The 23,686-nt window shown below is 33.6% G+C and overlaps 3 protein-coding genes across 3 annotated transcripts; 1 reads left to right on the forward strand and 2 right to left on the reverse strand.

Moving 5' to 3' along the window:
- Positions 1-706: 706 nt before the first annotated feature.
- On the reverse strand, positions 707-8,596 carry LOC125815543 (DEAD-box ATP-dependent RNA helicase 31-like). The gene is made up of 10 exons (XM_049495035.1): positions 7,304-8,596; positions 6,562-6,668; positions 6,240-6,295; positions 4,852-5,076; positions 2,904-3,110; positions 2,745-2,831; positions 2,563-2,658; positions 1,854-2,069; positions 1,336-1,518; positions 707-1,179 (listed from the first exon to the last, which is right to left on the reverse strand). Exons 1-10 carry the CDS (start codon positions 8,530-8,532, stop codon positions 952-954), a joined length of 2,634 nt encoding a protein of 877 aa, XP_049350992.1. The 5' UTR covers positions 8,533-8,596; the 3' UTR covers positions 707-951.
- A 1,598-nt stretch (positions 8,597-10,194) lies between these two features.
- On the reverse strand, positions 10,195-17,215 carry LOC125815628 (long chain acyl-CoA synthetase 4-like). Its single transcript, XM_049495149.1, has 19 exons — positions 17,058-17,215; positions 15,892-15,955; positions 15,691-15,780; positions 15,444-15,500; positions 15,185-15,233; positions 14,778-14,854; positions 14,610-14,649; positions 14,434-14,528; positions 13,591-13,758; positions 13,254-13,364; positions 13,088-13,175; positions 12,709-12,775; positions 11,907-11,982; positions 11,662-11,779; positions 11,301-11,546; positions 11,068-11,207; positions 10,728-10,910; positions 10,509-10,628; positions 10,195-10,366 (listed from the first exon to the last, which is right to left on the reverse strand). The coding sequence occupies exons 1-19, from the start codon at positions 17,213-17,215 to the stop codon at positions 10,331-10,333; spliced, it is 1,983 nt and encodes a 660-aa protein (XP_049351106.1). The 3' UTR covers positions 10,195-10,330.
- Positions 17,216-22,287: 5,072 nt separating this feature from the next.
- On the forward strand, positions 22,288-23,640 carry LOC125816489 (beta-D-glucosyl crocetin beta-1,6-glucosyltransferase-like). The gene has a single exon (XM_049496102.1). The coding sequence runs from the start codon at positions 22,288-22,290 to the stop codon at positions 23,638-23,640; it is 1,353 nt and encodes a 450-aa protein (XP_049352059.1).
- Positions 23,641-23,686: the final 46 nt, after the last annotated feature.

Consider the following 23,686-nt stretch of genomic DNA (forward strand, 5'->3'; position numbering starts at 1 on the left):
AAAGTCTCGTTAACTCCTGGTGAACCGCAAGAATTTTGTAAGCAAGTCGTTTCAAAGTTGCAACACAATTTATACTAAACCTCTGGTAATTCACCAGGACTTGTGGCAAGCTCATCCATCAGAAATTTCTAAGTTATCTACCATGACAATTTATATTCAAAAACACAAACACAAGTGCATAATCCCTTAGAAGTGCAATTTGCTCTTTTTTATCCATGTTGATTTATTTTATGGTCATACATTCTTGGAGATTACTATGGTTTTCAATTGCTACATTTTCTTATACCAGATATTTTTGAAATTTCATTATACCAGATTTAATATGGTGTTCACTCAACACTACAATATTAGAGTATTGAAAATATTTTAATGTAGTACGTATATTTACATCTCAAGACTTCGTAATAGTTAGATATATATATATATATATATGAGATTTCCTTATATTCTGCAAAATTCTGTTTATTATTTCCAATAAAAGCTTGTGTTCATTTGTCCTCTATACATCAAAAACTAATTGCGTTATTTAGACATTCCTATTCAGAACAAATATGTAGGCCTTTCCCGTAAATGTGTGTAACTATTTTAGAGCCTATTTGAAAATATTTCCCAAAGATGATAATAAAATTTTAGCACCATTTTGCGTTGTCTACTACAATTAAAAATTGCTGATATCTGAGAACTGTGGGTGTTTGTTATTCCCGCATACTAATAAATGAAGAGACAAAATATTCAACTAGAAAGAGGAAAGGCCAAATTTCCTATTAGCAAAAAAGGAACTCAACTTTTGTTATGTCAAGGCTTTGAATCCTCCCTAGTAACTAAATTACAAACAATGGGTAAAAGCAGCACTTAGCTGAAAAACAATTGTTGCATTGCACGGCCTGTGTTGTGTATATATACACTTCGTATGCATATATATATGAGAAGAAGCAGCAACACTATCTCAACTTACTTGGAACGGAGTCCAGGAATATTTTTCAATCCCATTTTCCCAAGAACAAGCTTTGGAATTGCTGGAGGGTTGTCAAGTCCCATAGTCCGACTAAACTCATTTGCAAGTTCAACAAGTCTGTACTTGTCCTTACCGATAGCCCTGTTGGAATTATAGTAACCAAGCCATGCCTGGTATGCAGATTCTTTGGTTTTCATATCTATATGGGCTAACGCACGTTCCACCTACACAAGCATATATGTTGCTATTACCAAAGAATATTATTTAGAAAACCGAGGAATTAAACAACTTCAAGAACAGAATACTCTCCACATTAAGCTTTGAGCTTCAGATTATGCCAAGCTAGAAAGAAACATCGCTCACGCAAAGTTAATACCAACCTTTTTCTTGGCCTCTGGATCAAGCAGAGGTACAGGCGCCTTTGATACGGGCAAATCTTTAATTGTAGACAAGAAGAATTCCTCCCATGGAGCCAACAACAAAATGCCTTGTCCTTCTTTTCCTTTCCGTCCGGTTCTACCTAGACGATGGATATACTGCTGTCTATCAGCTGGCACTCCAATCTACAAAAGAAAGGAGTTGACATAAGCCCACAGACACATGATATCCATTAGCAAGCAGATGAGAAGACTATATATCCATAAGAAATCTGTCTAGATGAACTACTAAATAACTCTAGCAACGAAACCCAACTTTAGAACAAATGCATGACTTAACCTTTTGCATGATAGAATACAAGATTGATTTCGTCACAGGGGAGAGAATTTAGACAAAACTTGCGTTTACAAAAACACATATCAACCTTGACTTGGTATAGAGATTTAAACACTAGACAGCACTAAGGACAATTAATATTGAGCAGATGACATCACATATATCCCAAAATGACAATACATACCTGTACAACTAAGGTAACATCTGGATAATCTACTCCACGAGCAGAAACATCCGAAGAAACTAGAATAAGACCTGTAGACTGGCGAAATTCATCTGAAACCCTTGTTCTATAGCTTTGTGGCTTACGAGAATGAATCTCCCGGACATTTAAGTTAAGTTCACCAAGAAGTTCAGCAACGAGTTTTGTTACCATTGCAGTTGTGCAAAATACAAGAACCTGCACTCGAGAATCAGAATCAAAGTGGTTAGTGACTTCTGCAAGTGATTGTTATTTGAACTTCCAGTTCAAAAATAGCATTAATGATATATGACAAGTAAGCTATGGGAGACTTAGAACCTGTTTATATCGGCTTATTTTAAGTGCTTTTTCCCATTGAAATAGGATCCACACAATAGTGTTAGGTAAAGATAACAGAAGTGCTTGTAAGCACTTGTTTTTGAGTCAAATAACAAAAATAAGCCATAAGTTAGGATTTCTAACTTATGACTTATGCTTATAAGCCATGAGCCCATCCAAGCAGGCTCTTACTGTTCCTAGCAATTCAAAGAGCAGATTGACAACATGAACCGGAAGAGCAGCATAATAAATGTGACTTACCAAGAGTGTCACACTTTCCAGGCTACCAAAGTTGACGTACTTTTCCTTGTCCCCCCTCAAGAAACCCAGAAAAAAAAATGCCTATGGATATCCTAATTTACAAGTATAGTACCTTATAGTTAACGTCATCAGCAATGTGTTCTTTTAGTAGAGCATAAAGAAGCGAAAATTGTGATTCTAGAGGAGAAACCAGATGCATCTGCTGAACCTGAAGAATTCACAAAGTATTAGAAAACAAATCAGATCCAACAAAGGTATCGATCCTAGGAACTCCAATAAATAACCAAGACCTACTTGTGCATGTGTCTCTTCACTGCCTTCCTCGACAGTATTGATAAATTCATGGTCTCTTTTCAAAGCAATATGACAAATTTGACGGACCTGCAAAGTTGGAGGTAAATTCATTTCCATCTCTTTATACTACTTACTCCAGGAGAGTAATTAAGAAAATACCTCCGGTGGAACTGTTGCAGAAAAGAGAAGTGTTTGGCGCTGTTTTGGAATAGCAGAGATGATTCTCTCAATTTCTTTACGGAATCCCATATCCAACAAATGATCGGCTTCGTCAAGGACCAACACTTTAACACCCATCAATCGAGTAGCAAATCCTGCTGTATTCTCTACGTGATCTCTGAGTCTCCCAGGTGTCGCCACAAGTATCTGAGTTGCTTATTGGAAAATGTTAGTAATTATTTCCTTTTTGATAAGTGGTATTAGTAGTTATTTTTGGAAGTGAATAGTCAATCAGTATCAATTATTTAAAGACAAAATAGAGCAACATAAAGAAAGTAGTTTTTGAAAGCATAGAAGCAACAAAAACGTTGTAAGTCTGTTATTAATTGATCATTAGTTAAACCTGGCTTGCAACTACACTCATTCTCACTTGAAAGGACTAAGGAGAGCAATGATCATGACTAACCAAAAAAAATAAATTATTCTCAATGATGGGATGCACTGAGATGGTTAAAAATTTGGCCTTTTACACAGCCATCTGGTATCTTCTCTAATACTTGCCTGACACCTTTTCCATAAAAATAAAAATAAAAATGCCTTACTCAGTCTGAAGGATGCATACAAAAGATGAATAAGACTAAGCTAAGAAGGTCAGCGACTATTGATATAAAAAAGGTGCTTTGTGAGATCAATAAGGAATCAAAGAAGAGAAGCACTTCTAATATTCATCATGTAAGGCTTAATTTTCCCTTATAATAACCCCATGCCTGCAATGTAACATCAAATACACAAGCATATCAGTATTGTTGTAGATATATGGTAGTTGTACTAGATTCTGGTATCCAACGGTCAAACATAATGAAACCTCCTTTTTCGATTCATCAAAAACTTGAGCTCGCCAAACATTATACTAATGTTTCAGAATTTTCATCTTAATGAATTTCTTCATCTCAGCTAGCTGTTGTTGCTGCTAATAGAGAAGGGATCAATTGGGATCTGAGATTTAGAAGGAATATGCACGATTGGGAAGTGAATGATCTGGTAGACCTTTTTGCTAGACTACAACATTGTCACATTAATCTCCAGGCAGCTGATAAGCTCAAATGGGGACACCAGAAAGGAGTTTATACAGTCAAGGAAGGGTATCAACAGTTGTGCTCTAGAAACCCCGTGATAGCTAGCTGGCCCTGGAAACTCATTTGGAGGACCAAGCTACCACCTAAGGTAGTTTTTTTTTACCTGGATAGCTCTATATGAGGCATGTCTCACCCAAGACAACATAAAGAAAAGAAAAATCCAATTCCCAAACAGAGATGCTATATGTGCAAAAAAGAGGCTGAAACCCCCAGACACCTTCTTCTTCATTGTGAGGTGGCCTCAGAATTATGGAGCATGTTTATTTGTCTCTCTGGCATCAATTGGACCACACCCCTCACTGTTAAGGATGCATATGAGAGTTGGAGTCTATGGAAAGTTGACAAAGCCATCAAGAAGATCTGGATTATTATGATACCTGCTTGTATTTTTTGGTGTATTTGGTTAGAGAGGAACAAGAGATGTTTTGATGGAGAGTCAACTGCTTTAGGCATTTTGAAGACTAGGTGCACTGAAAATTTGTTTAGTTGGACCAACTTGTATCCTGCTGTTAATGCAGAACAACTTCAGGATTTTACTAACTCATTAGCTCTGGCTTAGATAGTTTGTATAGTTAGCCAGAGATTTTTTTGTAAGCTCAAATGCCGTATCTTGTAAATTTTGCATCTTCCTGATGCTTGTTATTAATACCACTTATCTTTATCAAAAAAAAAATTAAAAAAAAATTATAAAGCAGGAACTTATAATGAATAAATATAAAGTAATAACTACTACATCTGGCATGACTTCTGCTACCCTTCTCAAAGAAATATTTTATTTTATTTTTGAAATGGATTCCCAAAGAAATAATTACCTGACAGGGATTTGCTTGCATCCTTTTCTGCTCAAGTGCAAGCCGTGTTCCGCCTATAACAACTTGAACCCCAATTGAAGGGTGATATTTCAACAAGGTGTTGGCCTCGGCAGCTGCTTGAGTTGCAAGCTCCCGGGTAGGGCATATCACAAGCACCAGAACTGGTGGCCTCTTTTGATCACGGGTGTTGGGGGGTGATTTTACAACAACTTCAATTGAAGGAAGCTGAATACAAATTATTAGAATGGTTATTTGGAGAATCTTTAACATGATTAATTTAACAGAGCTGATATTTTATTAACTAAAAAGGATTAGGTTAACAGAATCCATTTCAAAGCCATAACTCAATCACAAAATAGGTGTTGAAGCTCTGCTTTCTGGTTTTCTTAATAGGAAAGAAATTAACTAGTAAAAGGCAGCTATGAATAAATGAGACAAGTTGACTATCAGAAAATCTAATCACTGAATGTTGCTATCTACAGTATGCCTAAGATCTAAAGTTAAAAAATATCAAAAAGGCAAAACCTATGACCCAAGATGGATACGAACTTTGTCCTCAAGTATTATATGTACTAAAATGTTTTAGCTTCCCTCTAGTTTTCCATTTCTTGTTATATATAGTGCTTTTTTCTGAAGTGTGAAGCAGAGTATGAAACAACATATACTTTTACCAAAGAACAATAATTCCCCAGCATATTGAGAAACGCGTCATATATAACCAGAGAAAAGTTGGCACTCAAAATTAGCAGACTATCACTACCTTTTTGTTAAACAAAAGAAATTTCATGTTTAAATATAATTTAACTTGATAAAATTGGTTAAACAATTTTTAATAGTGAAGTCACACCTGTATACCTTGGTTGTTTCATGGCATATACAAGTAACTTTATGAATTTCTACGAAATTAAAAAAATGTAGAAGTTTTACTCAAAAACTTCAAAGGAAACGGAACACCAAAAATTACAAACTAAACCAGTGAGATTTTTTTGTTTGTTTTAAGGGGACAAAGTTATGGGGTTCAAGCCCTGTCTTTACGTAGAGCAAGTCTATTTTCTAAAAAACTTCAGGGAATAGTGGCTTGCACTTCTATTCACATTCGACAAACCAAAAGAATGCACATACTGGTCACATTACAACTTGAAGATACTCATCCTTCAATTCAAATAATGGTGTTGACATCAGTCCTGTTCCAAGAAATCTGGAATGTAGGGGTGTTAGATTATACAAGTCACTAAGAAAGTTATAAACTAATAAGAAAATGGAATACCAATTAACAGGTGACACTAACGAGTATAAATCTATTTGTTATATGAGGGATTACGTGCGACAATTTTTTTCTTATTCATACATGAACAGTACTATCTGATGTAAAAGATTTAGTGTTTTACCAAAAATGCTACAGTTTTCCCAGTGCCAGTCTTTGCCTTGGCCAGAACGTCCTTGCCTACCAAATACAATGGATTACAACAGGCACTGTCATCAATAACACATACAATAAATGAATAAGACAAGAAAATAAGAAATCCTTGCAACAGAGAAGGCTGGGATAGCACTCTAATACATATTATATTTCAGCATGTAGTTTCAGACTGGTTGAAGTAACACCATTGGACTTATCATTTACAAAGCCATCAAAACCTCTATATACTATCTGATGAATGACATCTCAACTCACTATGCTTCAAGCTTCTGCAAAATATAAAGGCTGACCTTTCAGAATAACGGGAAGGGTTGCCTCCTGCACTACGGTCATCGTTTTGTATCCAGCATCTTTAACTCCTTTCAGAGACAAGGGAGAGAGAGAAAACTGATCAAACCTGCAGGGAAAAGGATACAAATATTATCTAATATAATAAAGACATATATATTGACAGAAGAATTAAATTTTCCTTCGGGCTACTTGGAGCATGAACACAAATATTTCACTATATCTGCCTTGATAATTAGAACTTCAACAGGAAGTCCATCTAACTGGAAAATTTACCATATTCTTGGGCAAAATCCCTCTGATTGTGTAGAGTCAAGCAAAATATCCACTTTCAACTAATTGATGAAGTATCATTCATGCGCTCAACCCCTTCATCTATGTTTCTTTATCAGTCCCCTTCATTTATGTTTTCCTATACAGTGATTAAGCACCATAGTACTTGATGATAGCTAATCCACTAAATATTCCCGAATTATCTCTTTCTATTTTCATTTAACATATTCTCTAATAGCAACTATCGCATATCTAAATCCTAACTCAGTAATTTAGAAGTACAGAATAACAACAATCCCAATCCCCATTGCTTTCTGGCAAAAGATTCAGCAACCTCTGGATCATATATGTTAGTGCTATTATTTATTCATTATTTTAGCATCATGCTTGTAAGAGCTCCAGACAGCTATTCAAAAAGATTCTAACTAGCATGCTGCGTAATACATAGTGAGGCATGAGTTTATAAATTACCTGGTTTCCGTGAGGTGGGAATCACTTTTTCCATGTGAGCTCGGACTTGATGTCCTTGGACTGTCCTCCTTTTCCAAAGAGACCATTTTTTCATCCTCAACCTCATTGTCTTCAGCAGATTCTTCACTTTCTTCCTCGCTGTCAATCAAATCTTGGAACCCCTTATAACCATTCTCATCTTCCTCTTCCTCTTCCTCTTCCTCTTCCTCATCCTCATTATCGGTATCATCTTCATCTAACAGCATGGAACTCCCTCGACCCATACCTGCCCCTTCTTTCCTCCCTAACCTACCACTACCACCTTGTGCTGCCATATCTCTACCATATCCACTACCAACCCTGCTTTTACCCCTATTGTCACTGGAACTTGCCATTTCACTTCCAAACCTCCCTCCCTTCCTTGGAAATGACTCCATCCGATCCTGGCCTCCACTTCTTCTACCTTCGCTTTCTCTCCCCATATCACTCCCAAACCTTCCTCCCTTCGAAAATGACTCCATACGGTCTCGGCCTCCACTTCTTCTACCCTCACTTCCACTCCTTATATCACTTCCAAACCTTCCTCCCCTTGAGGAGGACCCCATTCGATCTCGACCACCATCACCTCTTCCACCCTCATTTCTACTCCCCCTGTCATTTCCAAACCTCCCTCCATTTCTTGAATTTGACTGCATTCCACCTCGTCCCGCACCTCTTCCACCCGACAATTCACTTCCAAACCTCCCTCCATTCCTCGAATTCGACTGCATTGGGCCTCCACCCCTCCTACCAGGCCCACTAAAATCATCATCTCTCCTTCTCTTTTCACCTCTATCTTCTCCACCATTATGCCTATTACCAAATTTACCCCTACCCCTTTCCCTGTCACCCTCATTATCATCACTCTCACTATACACCTGAGTTTTCGTAAACGAAGAATCAGACCTCAACCCACTCACCCAATCACTGAGTTCAGCTTCATCTTCAATCAAGCTCTTCGAAACTCGCACGTCAGCACCCGACCCGGGTCTTGGTCTCCCTGAACGGCTCGAGAACCTACGAAGCTCTTGTTCTTGAGCTGCTAAAATTGGAAACCCAATTGACCTATACTTAAGCTTGTGCGGAAACATTCTAGAAAAAACTGGTATTGTTTTAGGCTTCAAAGTTGAATTGCATTTCATGGTGGGAAAATGGGTAACTGGGAATGTAGAATTGAAGAAACGAAGCTGTGGTAATAACTTGAGCGGCATGGAAAATGGTGAAAAATATAAAGGGGGGAGAAATTAGGGCTTTTTTTTTTAAAAGAAGAAGAAGAAGAATTGAGGATAGGGTTTTTAGGGTTTAAGCCCTATTTGCCCTCTTTCGGAGGGTTTAAGGGTAAAACGTTTGAGATTTTGTGAGAGGGAGATATTTGTATGTCAGACTACGACGACGTTTAGTAAACTGTATATGAAAAACAAGATAATATCCGTCACAAGTACTTGGCATTTGGTGTTATATCCAATTTGGTCCCAACAGTTTTGTTATTTTTCGTTAATAGTCCATGCACTCTTCATTTTCTACACAATAGTGTCGAATGATTTGGGAGAAAATGACATAAATAGTCTCTTAACTATAAAAGTAGGTCTAAAATGATCCATTAACTATACATTTAACAGATATAGTTCTTTAACTATTCAAAAACTTATCAACTTTGGTTCCTTAATTATACACTTACCGGTTTTAGTCCCTTGACTATAAAGTTATCGATTTTAGTCCTTTAAGTATTCAAAAACTTGTCAGGTTTGGTCTTTGTCTATTTCTTTAATACAAATAGCTTAGATTTATATTAACGGAAATATTCGTGAAATTAAATCCTTAACTCATTTTTAAAGTTGTTTCCCTATCCCTGCCCTATTTCTTCAAACTACTCTTATAAAAAGAACAATAACGTCTACGATTATTTTATTTTTACAAATCTACCATTTTATAAATTTCAATTTCTTAAAAATTAAACAAATTTCGTTCAATGAAGTCGTTGAAGTACAAACTTTGGATTTAACGGGGAATAATTTTTTTCTTTTGACTTATATTTTCTTTCCTCGTGAATTTTATTTTAAATTGTTAAGGTTAAGGTTCTTCGCATAAGGTTAATTTGAAAAAAAAGTAGCGGAGAGAGAGAAACAACAGAAAAAATTGCTAAAGAATTTAATTTATCGAGGCATGAATTCCGTTAATATAAATCTAAGCTATTTATATTTAAAAAATGGAAAAAGACCAAACTTGGTAAGTTTTTGAATACTTAAAGGACTAAAATCGGTAACTTTATAGTTAAGGGACTAAAACCGATAAGTGTATAGTTAAGGGACTAAAACTGACAAGTTTTTAAATAGTTAAAGGACTATATCCGTTAAGTGTATAGTTAAGAGATCATTTTAGACCTACTCATATAATTAAGAGACTATTTATGTCATTTTCTCAATGATTTGGACTCCATGTTTTAAAAGATAATAGTTGAATTTGTAACTACTAACTACTCATTTATCCTTAACTAGAGGTTTTGCATTCAAGTCCCAGAGTATGGAGTTGCCTTTTTACTCCCCCAACTTGAGACTTCTCGGCCTGAATTCAGATTTACTCTACTGAACTATGGTTTTCAATGGCTTCTGGACACGTTTTTAAACTGCTACTTTAATACAAATGCAACTACGAAGAAATTAGGAACAAATTAGACCACTACATGCCCAGGGTTAACATTTCACAATCAAGAAATCGTTACTTGTTTAGGTTAGATATTCTGGTAACTCATCAAATATCTAATGGATGATTTGATCTTTGGAATAAAAAGAATTAAAATGAATAAAAGGATGCCTGAGACATTCAAATTTCAATTGTGAAGAAATAGCAAGTAACATAACTAGCCATACATAATTGGAGTTTTATAAGGTACAATGAACAATGAATTACAACTGATAAATATTAGCTAAGATAAAACTGCATGTAGAATTTGACATCATATACATTGTTACTTTTCTCCAGCTCGAACTTGAAGTCAAGGTGTCTGGCTGTTTATCTTGTGCTTTTGTACAGTGTATCAATGTTGTTCTGCAATTTCACGTTTGTTATGTGTCAGCAATAAACAAGAAACTGGCTTCCAACTTGAAAAAAAAATTCTTGTAGAAAGCACTCGACTTTTCGCTATATGGGCATGCCCTAAATCTAACTTGGGAGAAGCAGATTAGCAAACCTGGTAGTATTTGAGAAACTGGGCTCTCTTTTTCTTGTGAGTTGGGGTTATAAGTTCACGCTCCATGTCAAATGGTACAGGGTCAAGGTGCACAGCTTTGATAAATTCAAAGCCTTTCAGCTGTAAGCAGAATCACACATTCAATAATTCAAAACCAATGAAACAGTCATTCAGTATAGAACTCTGCTGTATATATGTAGATACAGGATAAGGGATGACCTTTTTTTCCTTAGCAATACTGGTTAGTTCTGATAGGATATATGTTTTTGCCTTTGGGTTCTCACATATAGTATCAAAATCCCCAGTCATTCCATTCTCATTGGCCCAGGAACGAAGAGCCTCCATATTGGGATTCACAACAGCAACAAGAAATGACTCATAGCTACTACCATAGATCCATATCTGTTTCAAACGGACAGAAAAAGTCGTCAAGATAAAATGTGATGCTGCAACTATATCTAGAGTGGACTTGGTTATTTAATATTGAAGTATAGAAGGAACACAACTTAAGGGGGATGAGTGTAATATTCAAGATATCTGTAAAATGAAAGAAACATACTGAATCCACACTAGAGGCAAGAGAATAAATGCCCTCCAGATTCTCAACTGCAACATATTCTCCTTGGGAGAGCTTGAAAATGTTTTTCTTGCGGTCAATAATTTTCATGCTCCCATCCGGCTGCCATTCACCAACATCACCTGTTGCAAGTTTATACAGTAAGGAAAATGGCAAGCTATCCACAAACCAAGACATTGGGTTGAGAACGCAGATATATATTTGTCAAGTCACACCTGTGTGGAACCATCCATCAACCAACACCTCCTTGGTGAGGTCTTCACGCTTATAGTATCCTGAGAATAAACACTTCCCTCTTATGCATATCTCTCCACGAGGGGTATCTCCAAGGGCGTCGTACCCCATTTCAGGAACAGACTCTAGACACACATCTATAATTGGTAAAGGAGGACCAACAGTGCCAACCATTGCCAATTCATCTGGTCTTGCAACAAATGAGCCTGCACAGGTCTCCGTTAAACCTAGAGCACATACCGCGAAGTTAGAGTTGGTTCAAAACTAGTGCCTAGTGCATTATGACTTAATTTAGGAAAATCTTTTGTAAGTAGAAAATGTTTGAAAAGTAATAATAAGTACCATATCCTTGAAGAACATTAGCACATGTTACAACTCGTAAATAGGTTTCAACAGTGGAAGAGAGAGGAGCTGCTCCCGATAGAATGAGACGCAAATTTCCTCCTAAACCCTCCTTCACCTAAATCAGTAATCATCTCATAAGGCATTAGCAAGTCACTTTGGAACACTGTTGTTTGTGATACCAAAAAGATGGAGAAACAAGGATGAAAAAAGAAGCTGTTAAGAAAGATGCAATTGCTTCCTACCTTGTTGAAAATTATTTTGTCAAAAATAGGAGCTGCCTCTGAGTGCCTATACCCTTTACTCATGTTGCCCAATTTGCTGCAAGAAATGTGTTGTGTGTTAGAAGCGGATCCAAGAATGCACATGAGTTCCAAGCTCAGAAGTATATCACAACCCATTTGATTTATTGAGTTCAAACTCTACTATTTGTACTTATTTAGCGGATGTTTTAACACACCTACAGAGTCTGAGCCAAATCAATTGTGTCAAAATGAACCATACATCCTGAACTACATCCACTGCTGTTATCCTTGATCATTAAACTAATGAAATAGATCTTAGTAATATTTCCAATGTAGCATGACATATCCATTGAACAATCCTAATTTACATATATGTCATTACTCATAACTCATCTGAGAGGTGTATCTATGCACATTGACAATTTTACACAGCAAAGAGTCTCTACAGTCAACATATATTTAAGCTTCAACTCTTTCTGTGAACGCCTATGCACTTATATGAGTTATACAGGTGTATATGCTACAATCGAAAAAGTTTTTTATCATGGCAAAGATCCTAAGCATGACGATGCCCTAACAGCCCAAAGACCTCCATGAGTTTCAGATGGCTAAGTAACCACATGCACAGACATGGACTCAAAAAGTGACAGCAAACTGAAAAGGTCATCAACATAAAAGGCTTCTACCATTTAAGTATCATTCTGTTTGTTCCGTAATAAGGAAAATAGTGCAGAAGGAATTAGTACGTTTCAACGATTGACTTCTATTTTTCCCTTGCAAACAAGATCAAATGGGCACTTACTAGTTATAAGTAAAATTAAACAGTTTGTGTTTAAGGAAACCAGCAGATGAAATCTTCTCCACCAAACCTGAAAGTGGAAATGGTTAACCCTTTAAGAATCATAGTTGAATTTGTGCAAAACAATGCAAGAACCTCGCACTAGGAATATTGATTATAAGATGATAGCATCTTTGCAATAGGAAAAAAGGAAACTTTTATGAAGCAATTAAAAGGGCAATGTTCAATGGCAGTTGAAGAAACCGTTTCTGTTAAAAACATGTATTCATGGACCTCAATACTCATTGTTTTCTGTATTTTTATCCCAGAACTATCTTAGCAGAATGAAGAACATTAAGCCCATGTAAAACATCATGCAGCTCTGTTAGCTTGTGGCTTTCACCTGAATAAATCCTGTCCAGCACACGCGGAACTGAACAAAATACAGTTGGCTTTAGCTCTTTGATGTCATCAATCAATTGTTTAACATCCTGAGGATTCCATCAATAAAGTATCATTAATTTCAAGTATTTGGAACCAAAAGTAATCCACCATGTTTCTTTACTTACCTTATGCCAAAAACCAACTGAGGCACCTTTAGAAATGAATAATTCTTCAATGACTCGATCAAATATGTGCGCTAAAGGAAGGTACGATAAATATACATCCTTATCAATGAACTGCATACCACAGAGGGATTAGTAAATGGAACACACCTAAAAGAAATATATATGAAAAAGTTGTATAACAAAAACCCACCTGAAACATAACAGTAAATACAGGATATAAATATATATGAAACTTCTACATTCATTAATCATGACTGACACACTGAAGAAATTCTTACTTAAGGCATTCATAACTTTTTACTGTCCTGGAAGATAGAACAAGGGCAATCAATTTTACCTCTTCACCCACGGTCTCCATATGGTGGTTCACTCCAGATATAAGGGATAGAATGCTCTCATTGGAAATCATGACTCCCTTTGGGTCACCAGTTGTTCCACTTGTGTACATGATTGTGCATATATCTGTCTTCTTTTTAGCTGGAAAATCAAATTTCTCTTGCATTCCCTGCAGATTAGTTCTGAATATCAATATAAACTACAGAAAACGGAAGAGGAAAATAAGTTGCATAAATTAGTTTTCGAAGGTTAGTTCCAATAATAGTATATATGGAACATTCTTTTAGCTGACAACTGATATATATGCAAAAGTTCAATAACCCAAAGAGGAATAGAAGTTGATTATATATATCTGAAGACATGTCTTGAGATAAAACAATGGATTGCGAAAATGCATTGGATAGAATTTGTTTCCAGATATAATATAAGAAGATGAGACAGTTCCAAAAAAGTGGTCAAACTGAATTGGATTCAGGCCTATGTTGAAACTGATCTAGGGTTAATATCTCGAGCATTTTCCTACCCTTTCTATGTGGTACAGGCATGACACTGCAGCTATAAGTTCAGACAAGTGACAAATCCCATTGGCACATGCTGCTCTCACAATAATAAGTCATAGTTCGAATGTGAATTAGAACAAAAAGGACAGAAAAGCTGTTGAAATTGGTTTAAGTAGACTTCTCTTGTGTGACTTACATACTACTTAATCACAAAAAGTTATTACGAATGATAAGAGCAAGGCAATAAGAAATCCAATAAGAATCCATTAAGTGAAGAACGTTTCTCCGCGATAGTCAAAAAAAAGAGGAAGACATGACTGTAACAATATATCCAAGTAACCTACCAGCAACAGGAACTCATCCCAAGAATATAACTTCAGATCAAAATTTCCAGCCATGTCTTTCTGTTCCTGTGTGACCTTACCAAAGCTTATGAGACCTACATAAAGGAGTGACAAACTTAGCAACTTCAAATGGATCTTTTCTCTAATAGTAAGAAGTTAAAACAGTAGTTACTTACTTTTCAGGAACTTTCCAGCATTAGGAAAAGCTTTCAGCACCTAAAATGGAAATAGTCAGTTGCTGAAGAACTAGACTATAATATGAAGAAAAAGATTGGAGACAAGTAGACTAATGAAATGGATCAAATTTCAAGTAAAGTTTCAAGATGTAGTGTGATCATTATTACCTCAGAAATTTTAGTTTCCTCCGCAAAAGCAACAGAAACTTCTGCATGGCAAATGATATACTCTACTGCACCAGCACCTGAATCCATAATAATGCTCCAATAATGAGTTGGAACATTTATATATTGGAAAAGCAAATGAAAATATTAATTACCCTATAGCTATGATTATGCTCTTCTTGCATTTCACTCAATACTTTTTTATGTGTAGTTTAGACTGATCCGAAAAAACCAAATCTGACAAAAATGTCGCGAAGCATTGGTAATATACTTTTCTTGTAGCTGTGATGCTATGTCCTAAAAACATTAAACATTACTCTACATGCTAACATATATATATTGTCCTATTTCCTGTTCTTCTTTGGCTGTGTTTTGCTTTGGGAAGGGAAGGAGAGAGGTGACACACTTACCTAGAGTGTCATATAAGGGGACGCAATAAAGACCATGAGCATTGCAGGCCTGCACAAAAAAAAAAAAAAAAAACCATTTTGCTTACTTTGCTTATTGGACACCATATACTAAGCTGATGTACAATATAAAAAAAAAAACAAATCTTCGTAAGATCATAAAGAATGTTTCTGAGATTAGTTGAGACAACGTCGTTATCCAATTTATATTCTTAAAAGATATATGGTGTAATGAAATTAAGTTTATTGGGAAGTTATATACCTGCATGCTTATTACCCAGTTGGAGCAATTGGCCCCGTATATACCACATTTTCCACCCTGTATATAAGCAATCAGATAAAACCTCATTAGATAACAGAATTCAATCCATGGTTCTGACAAAACTGCATCTCTTCTCTAATACTTCCAAAGAATGTTTCCTAAGCTTGTTAAAACATATGAAACGTAAACTGGATTCCTAAAGCATCAAGAGAAAAAATTGCTTGATTTTACAGTATGAAAGTCTTACTTGCTTAACACCGCAGACACGCATAGAAGCTCCAACTTTTAACACTAGATCATACACCTCCCTATAAGTTAACCAAATGTATTTACCTGCCTACAAATTAGACACAAAAGTCAAAAACCTGAGCTTAAGAAAACGGAAATGTGCATTATTTTGCTCAAAGAAATTGAGAAATTGCACTAAAAAATGTATGTATGTATATACCTGACCGTGGGACATTTCCCGCTCACCTAACATTCGGTTATCTGGAAATTTTCTGACAGACTCACTGCACATCACCATAACAATAAGCAAAGTTTAGATTTAAAAAAATTGAAACTCTTAGAAGATAAAGTTTAATTATACAATTTAATTAAGCAAAAGTACTGGATTAACCCATCTAATAACAATATTGCTGTTTAATTAGCTGTGTATATACTTATAGGATTAACTTATAATCACTTGACCATTTAAACTCTAAAACATTGAGCAGGGATGCGTATTGAGGTAACTGCAAATATTAATGGAGGAAGATATACTCTGCCAGAGTCGATTGATACTAATACAAGTTATTATCTTATAAAGTCACTTTTTATTGAAAAAAAATTGAAATCAAGAATAAAAATGACTTTTTGAGATAATAATCGTTAGTTGAGATAAAAATCTAACTCATTTTGTTTGGTGAAAAAATGAATAAGAGGAAACTAAAAGGAGGCAACTTCATGAAAATAGGAGAAACTGAGAAAAAAAATCATGCCGTTACGATTTCTCGTTATCCGCGGGAAATGGAGGCCCAATGGGCCTCATCACTTGGATATTGGCAGCCCATATGCATTTTGGGAGTTTGTACGAGCATGTTTTACATCAACGCTAAAAATTGTTTGTTTTACTTTTAAGTTAAATTTTTTTTTTCGGCTAATTTATTTGAAAATTATTTTTGATAATCAAATTGTGTTTGACTAATATTTTTTATAAAGTATTGCACTTTTACTATTAAAATAATTTTATAGAGAGAAATTATTTTAAATATCTATTATAAAACTTAAAGTTATATTTTTATTTTTATCAAAGAAATGTTTTCAAATTTTAATCAATAGTATACATAAAAAAAAATATTGATATAATATTAACATGATTATTTAAATATAATTTAAAAAAATCAAGCAAAATAAAGTTAAAAATCATTCCATAAATTAACTCGCTACGGAAAATTCACTTCAAAATAAATTAAGGGATATATGGTAACCATGTATATCTTGAAATAAATAATTTTAAGCTTCTGCTTCTACTCATTTTAAGAAGCAGAAAATTTTAGATTATTTGAAAATCTATAGCCAAACACTAGCTAAATATTTTTTGGGTGCATGGTGTGGTGGTGTAAATGGACTGACCAGAAAATATCCCAGCAACTTTGAAGGGAATGAGATAAAGGCCTGAAACCATCTTTGGCTAATACATTACGATAAACAGGCCCTCTTGAAGGTCTTCCATTTGATCTCCCTTCTTTAGCTTTCTCAACTTCAACTACATACATCTTTTGATCCTCCATTTTTTTTTTTATCTCGACAAGCTAAGCTTCTGAATAATTAAAACTCTACTTCATCAGACGATGGTATTTATATAAAAGAGTTAGTAACAATTTAATTGTTATAAGAAATTGAGCACGCAAGCTTCCATTTATTGGTGGCCAATTAATGGGATGTAGTCGGTTTCATCAACTAACACTCAACAAGCTTTTTTGACTTTCTGTTTTTAGTTAAGTAATTAATGGACTTATCACAAGACATGACTCAACGATTGGGAAAAAAAAGAAACAAAGAATAAATTATTATTCTTCTAATTAAATTAGCTATGTATTTATGGTGCACGATTATATTACTGAATAAATTGATTACGTAAAGTTAAAAGAAGATGTTTTATTGGATAAATAACCTGTTGTTTTACTCTTCGTCTCAAATATCTATGCTGATTTTTTTTTTAAAGTTTTCTCTAATAAAATATTCATTTAGAGGAGGCTTTTTTTATAAAAAAAATTTAATCATTAGTTATGTAGTACTAATTGAAATATCATCTCTCTATGTTGAATATTAATTACTCTATTCATCAGTATCTTCCCAGGGTTAAGAGGTTTGTAGTCTTCCTCTATTTCATACACCTCTGAATTGGCACACCTATTAAGAAATTAATTAATGATATAGTGAGTTTACCATTTTACCCCTATTAATTATGAAGTGGATGAAAAGTTCTGCATTTTTCAAAGTAATTAGTCATTTAATTGAGGGTATAATAGGTAAAAAAAAATTTGTCCTTTCTTGATTTGTCAAAATGGACAAGTAATTAGGGATAACTATAAAAGAAAAAATGGACAAATAATTAGGGACAAAGAGAGTATTACTTGGTTCTTGTGGATCTTACACACCTCTTAAAAAAACTTTAATTAAAAGTATTTTACTACGTAACTTTATTAATGAGAACAAAGTAAAATTTTCTCAATTTGCTAAAATTGGCTAGTAAATTAAAATATCTATTTTTTATATAATGATCAAATAAAATGAAACAATTATTTTTAAAAATTAAGATAAATAATTTGAAAGGAAAAGAGTAATTAAGGTAGGTTCCATTCTGATGAACGCTGCTGCCAATAATTTCAATTGGTCGCCACGCGGTCACACCAACCTTGATTTTTATAATCTTTTTATGTACTAAGCTTATAAGCATCATAATATGGATAGGAATTAGGAACTTTGTAAACTAGTCCAAACGAAATATTATCCTTTTAATTTGTTTCGTTTTCTAATGAAGAATGTTCATTTATCATTACGCCTCCTTTAGTTATATACACACAATATGTATCGATCCATGAAAGGTTATTTAATTATACTCCCTCCGTCAATTTTTATATGTTATGTTGCGTTTTTCGAAAGTCAATTTGAATGATTGTCAAAGTTAAATTAGATTACATTAATTTGATATTTTAAATAAAAAATTTAAATATTCAAAAACTATACGAAAAGTACTATAAATTACAATTTTTTGTATATCGTAAAATGTTAGTCAATTTTTTTATAGTTTGACTCTAAAAGAGGAACTATGACGATTAAAAGTAGACGGAAGGTAGTATCATTTTTGTTTTTGTCAATTACTCTTTTTGTCCCTAATTACTTGTCCACTTTTGAATTGACACACATATTAAGAAAATAATTATTGACACAGTAAGTTTACCATTTTACCATTATTAATTATGAAGTGAATGTATTAAAAACTTAAGATTTTCAAAAAAATCGACATTTTTCAAAGTAATTAATTAAAAATATAATAGATAAAAATATTTTATCTTTTCTTGATTTATCAAAATAAACAAATAATTAGAGACAACTAAAAAAAAGGACAGAGGGAGTAATAAATTAGCAAAGATATACTACTAAGTTATCTGTGTCATGTACTTAATTAAACTCCACAAAGACATCATGAACCTAGTTATTCATATTTAGCTGTTTATGTTTTGGATAACTTCGAAGAGTAGCAAAAATAAATTGGTACACGGTATTACATTAGATTAATAGATGCATTATTATATATCTCTACTAAATAAGAGTCTACAAGTAGGCATCTGTTCATCAACATGTAGATTTTGCTCCTTAAAGCTTTTGTATGCTGGTACTATTGGTGTTAAAAGGGCGGGTTGAATTGAAATTAGAAATACTAAAATGGGGTGAAATAGTAATTGGGTTGGGTCTTGATCCACTCAAATTTATTTTGGGCTCAAATGGGTTGGGTTCAAATGGGCTAAAAAATGAATTGGATTTTGACCCGTTCAATTTGACCCGATTAATCTCAATAATTTTAACATAGTAATATTTAGCTTTTATAATCACAATTCAAATTTCAGCTCAAGGTTTTTTTAAAATAACGTAACAAATGAATAGATAAATCCTAAAAGATGCTAAATAGATAATAATTCATACATTTAATATAGGAACATATTTTAGTAAAAAGTTTTAAAATGAGTTGAAATTGGAGATTGAATTGAGCTCAATTGAGGATTCTCTTAAAATGAGTTAGGCTTAAATGGGTTGAGAGTGAACTCAATTCAAATTATCTAAAGCCGAATCCTTAAAATTATGAACGAATTGGTCGAGTTACCTATGTTTGAATTTATTTTTGACACCCCTAGTTAATGCTTTATAATTGTACCTTTTCTTCTTTAGACAAACAAACCATCTAACATCTCCACAATTACAAATATATCCATCAAAAAGCTACTCCCTCCGTTTCATTTTATGTTGCACCATTTCCTTTTTGGTCAGTCCCAAAAAGAATGTCGAATTTCCTTATATGATAAGTATTTAAAGATACAATTCTTCTTTTAGTCCCACTTAATCTTAAAATAATACTCCAATACATTTATGAGGAGAGAGAAAAGTGAGTCTACTTTTTAAAGGACAATTTGATAAACATTTCAAAGTCTTCATTTTTTTCTTAGACTCTGTGCCCGGTCAAATGTTGCCACATCAAATGGGACGGACGGAGTATACTCTTAATTGATCTAAGTGGGGCCAACCAACTTTATCATGTCGGCTGACCAGTACGTGTATTTCTTTATTTTAATTTATTATGTCTCACTTTTTAAAGTTGATTAAATATTTATAAAATAGTACTATGAAAATAATTAACAATTTAATATACTTAAAAATAGATTATATATTTAAAATTACATAAAAAATACTACATATCACAATAATCAATAATTGTTAGACACTTTAAATTCTATTAATACCACATAAGTTAGGATAAAGGGAGTACCATATAATATTTAAATATATTTTAAAATAATATAGGTAATACTATAAATTACAATAATTAACCGCTTAAATATTTAAAAGTTATATAAAAAAATCAATTGACTCTCGAAATTCTATTGGTACCACATAAAATGGATTAGATGATAAATATATATTGTTTGAAATTGATGAAAAAAATACTATAAATCACAATAATTAACCAAAAAAATCACTTGACTCCAAAAAATCTATCAATTAATGCCACATAAATTGGGACATGGAAGTAACATATATTATTTAAAAATTACGTCAAAAAGGTACTATAAATTACAATAATTAAAGACTTAATATATTTAAAAGACATATAAAAATGCTTAATTTTTGAAATTCTATATATGACAGATAAATTGGAACAAAGAGAGTAATATATATTATTTTTAAAATTATGTAAAAAAAAACTATAAATCACAATAATTAACAACTTAAAATATTTTTTAAATCATATAAAAATTTCAATAACTTCTTAAGTTCCATAATATCACATAAATTAAGATAAAAAATTAATACATATTGGGCCCTGTGCAGGAACGGGTCCTGTATCTAGTTTGCATATAAATTCCTACACTTTAACTTCTTATGTTTACTTCGTTTCACTGATTTCCCTTAACGTTTATAATATTATGCTACCTTCTAGGCTTACTATCTTCCTTATTTTAATTTTTTTTTGTAACAACTCCGTCCCATATTAGATGACCATCTTACTAAAAATGTTTGTCCATAGTACTCGAGCACTTACTAAATTAGGATAGAATTAATTAATTTTTTTCCATTTTACCCCTACAATTAATACTCCCTCTGTCCCTAATTACTTGTCCATTTTTCCTTTTTTAGTTGTCCCTAATTACTTGTCCATTTTGACAAATCAAGAAAGGACAACATTTTTTTACCTATTATACCCTCAATTAATTACTTTGAAAAAAGTAGAACTTCTTTTTAATTCATCTATTTCATAATTGATAGGAATAAAATTGTAAACTCACTATGTCAATTATTGTTTTCTTAATAGGTGTGTCAATTCAAAAGTGGACAAGTAATTAGGGATAGAAGGAGTATAATCTTTGGAAGTTTAAATAAATTTTAAAGACTCATTTTAATGTGCATTGATATAAACAAAAGGCAAAATGGTAAAGTCTTCCAATATATTGATGATTTCTTAATCACCGTGTAAAGTTGGAAGTATTTATCTAATATGAGACGGAGGGAATATTATTTTAATTTATTTTATTTATTACTAATGAAAAAATAAAAATAATATATATTATATATATATAAGTACGCAAGCACCTTAAAAACCACAGAATCTAAAAAAATATATTATTATTTCGCTACCTTTTTTGGATCTCGTCTAATAGAAATATACATACAAACACTTGGGAATCTAGCTAGGGTTCTATTTGTATTTATGGATTGATTTTCCGTTTGGGTATTAATTTACCCAACTAACATAATACCAACGATAGGTTCCACAATTAGCAGTACTAATTACCATAAATAGAACTGGAAGAAGAAATTAAATCAATTAGAGAAACCAAAATGGAAGGGGAAAAAATAATAAAGAAAGTAGATCAACGTAAGAGGAAAATGAACCATGCAGATATTATACGTACACCAAAAATACATTATCGCATTTTCCTTCTACGTGTTTGTGCATTAAATATTTACATGAACTTACCATATGGGGAACTTGTTCATCAACTTTAAATTCGAACGGATCCATAGAAACAATTTCATCAAAAAAAATATAAGTTTGAGAAAGAAAGAAAAACTCGAAGAATTAATCATGAATGGTTTCACCAATAAACCCCTTCGTGTTTTAATGTTTCCATGGTTAGGTTATGGTCACATCTCTCCATTCCTAGAGTTAGCCAAAAAGCTAAGCCAAAGAAACTTTGTTATTTACTTATGTTCTACGCCAGTAATCCTGAACTCTATAAAAAAAAAACTTAGCCCGGAATTTTCACCATCGATCCATCTCTTGGAACTTCATCTCCAAACATTACCAAATCTTCCTCCAAGTCACCACACTACCAATGGCCTCCCACCTCATCTCATGAACACTCTCAAAGAAGCTTTTGACTTAGCTAGTCCTGATTTTGCCCTAATTTTGAAAACCCTAAAACCCGATTTATTGATTTATGATTTTCTCCAACCATGGGCTCCTAAGTCTGCTGCTGAATTAAAAATCCCAGCTGTTGAGTTTATTAGTAGTAGCTCCACGATGACAGCTTACATGCTGCATGAGTTCAACAAGCCAGGTATTAAATTTCCATTTTCGTCTATTTGTTACCGCGATTATGAGAAAGCTCGTATTGAGAAACAAGAAGCATCTATCTCTGTGGAAAAGCTTGAAGAAGATAAAAGGAGAGTTAGAGAATGTTTTTACTTATCTTGTGATATTGTTTTGATTAAAAGTTTTAAGGAGATTGAGGGTAAGTATAGTGATTATATCACTAATTTAACTGGAAAAAAAGTTGTACCTCTTGGTCCTTTAGTTCAAGAGCCTACACTTGAAGATAGTGAATCAGAGTTAATAACATGGTTGAATGAAAAAGAGAAGAAATCCACAATTTTTGTATCTTTTGGGAGTGAATATTTTTTGTCAAAGGAAAATTTGGTAGAGATTGCTTATGGGTTAGAAACTAGCAAGGTGAATTTTATATGGCCAATAAGGTTCCAAAAGGGGGGAAATCTTGAACTTGAAGAGGCATTGCCTAAAGGTTTTTTCAATAGGGTAGGGAATAGGGGAAAAGTTTTTAATGGATGGGCTCCACAAGCAAAAATTTTGGAGCATTCGAGTATTGGTGGATTCGTGAGTCATTGTGGATGGAGTTCTGTAATGGAAAGTATGAAATATGGGGTCCCGATTATCGCGATGCCTATGCATATTGATCAACCAATTAATTCTAGGCTTGTTGAAGATGTTGGCATTGCTGTGGAAGTTGTGAGGGATAGTGATGGAAAGCTTCATAGAGAGGAAGTTGCAGCCATAATCAACCAAGTTGTGCTTGATAAGGATGGTGAATTTGTAAGGCAAAAGGCAAAGGACATGAAGGAAAAGCTTTGCATCAAAGAAGATGAAGAAATTGAACAAGTTGCCAAGGAGTTGGAAAAGCTATGTGCTAAATTCTTGTAGTATTTTTTCACTTAGATGCTTATATTATATAGTATAGTAGCTAAGG

This window comes from Solanum verrucosum, unplaced genomic scaffold (genome assembly GCF_900185275.1).
Source record: "Solanum verrucosum unplaced genomic scaffold, falcon-dt-bn FXZP01000261.1, whole genome shotgun sequence".
In the NCBI taxonomy this organism is placed as follows: Eukaryota; Viridiplantae; Streptophyta; class Magnoliopsida; order Solanales; family Solanaceae; genus Solanum; species Solanum verrucosum.

Coding starts and splice junctions, on each gene's coding strand:
- LOC125815543 (XM_049495035.1), bottom strand. CDS start 8,532: ATGCCGCTCAAGTTATTACCACAGCTTCGTTTCTTCAATTCTACATTC. Junction 5,077..6,239: donor GGAAAACTGTAGCATTTTTG/GTAAAACACTAA, acceptor ATTTGTATTCAG/CTTCCTTCAATTGAAGTTGT. Junction 1,519..1,853: donor ATGTTACCTTAGTTGTACAG/GTATGTATTGTC, acceptor TTTCTTTTGTAG/ATTGGAGTGCCAGCTGATAG.
- LOC125815628 (XM_049495149.1), bottom strand. CDS start 17,215: ATGGAGGATCAAAAGATGTATGTAGTTGAAGTTGAGAAAGCTAAAGAA. Junction 13,365..13,590: donor TGGAGACCGTGGGTGAAGAG/GTAAAATTGATT, acceptor TGTGGTATGCAG/TTCATTGATAAGGATGTATA. Junction 13,176..13,253: donor CAGTTGGTTTTTGGCATAAG/GTAAGTAAAGAA, acceptor TGGAATCCTCAG/GATGTTAAACAATTGATTGA.
- LOC125816489 (XM_049496102.1), top strand. CDS start 22,288: ATGAATGGTTTCACCAATAAACCCCTTCGTGTTTTAATGTTTCCATGG.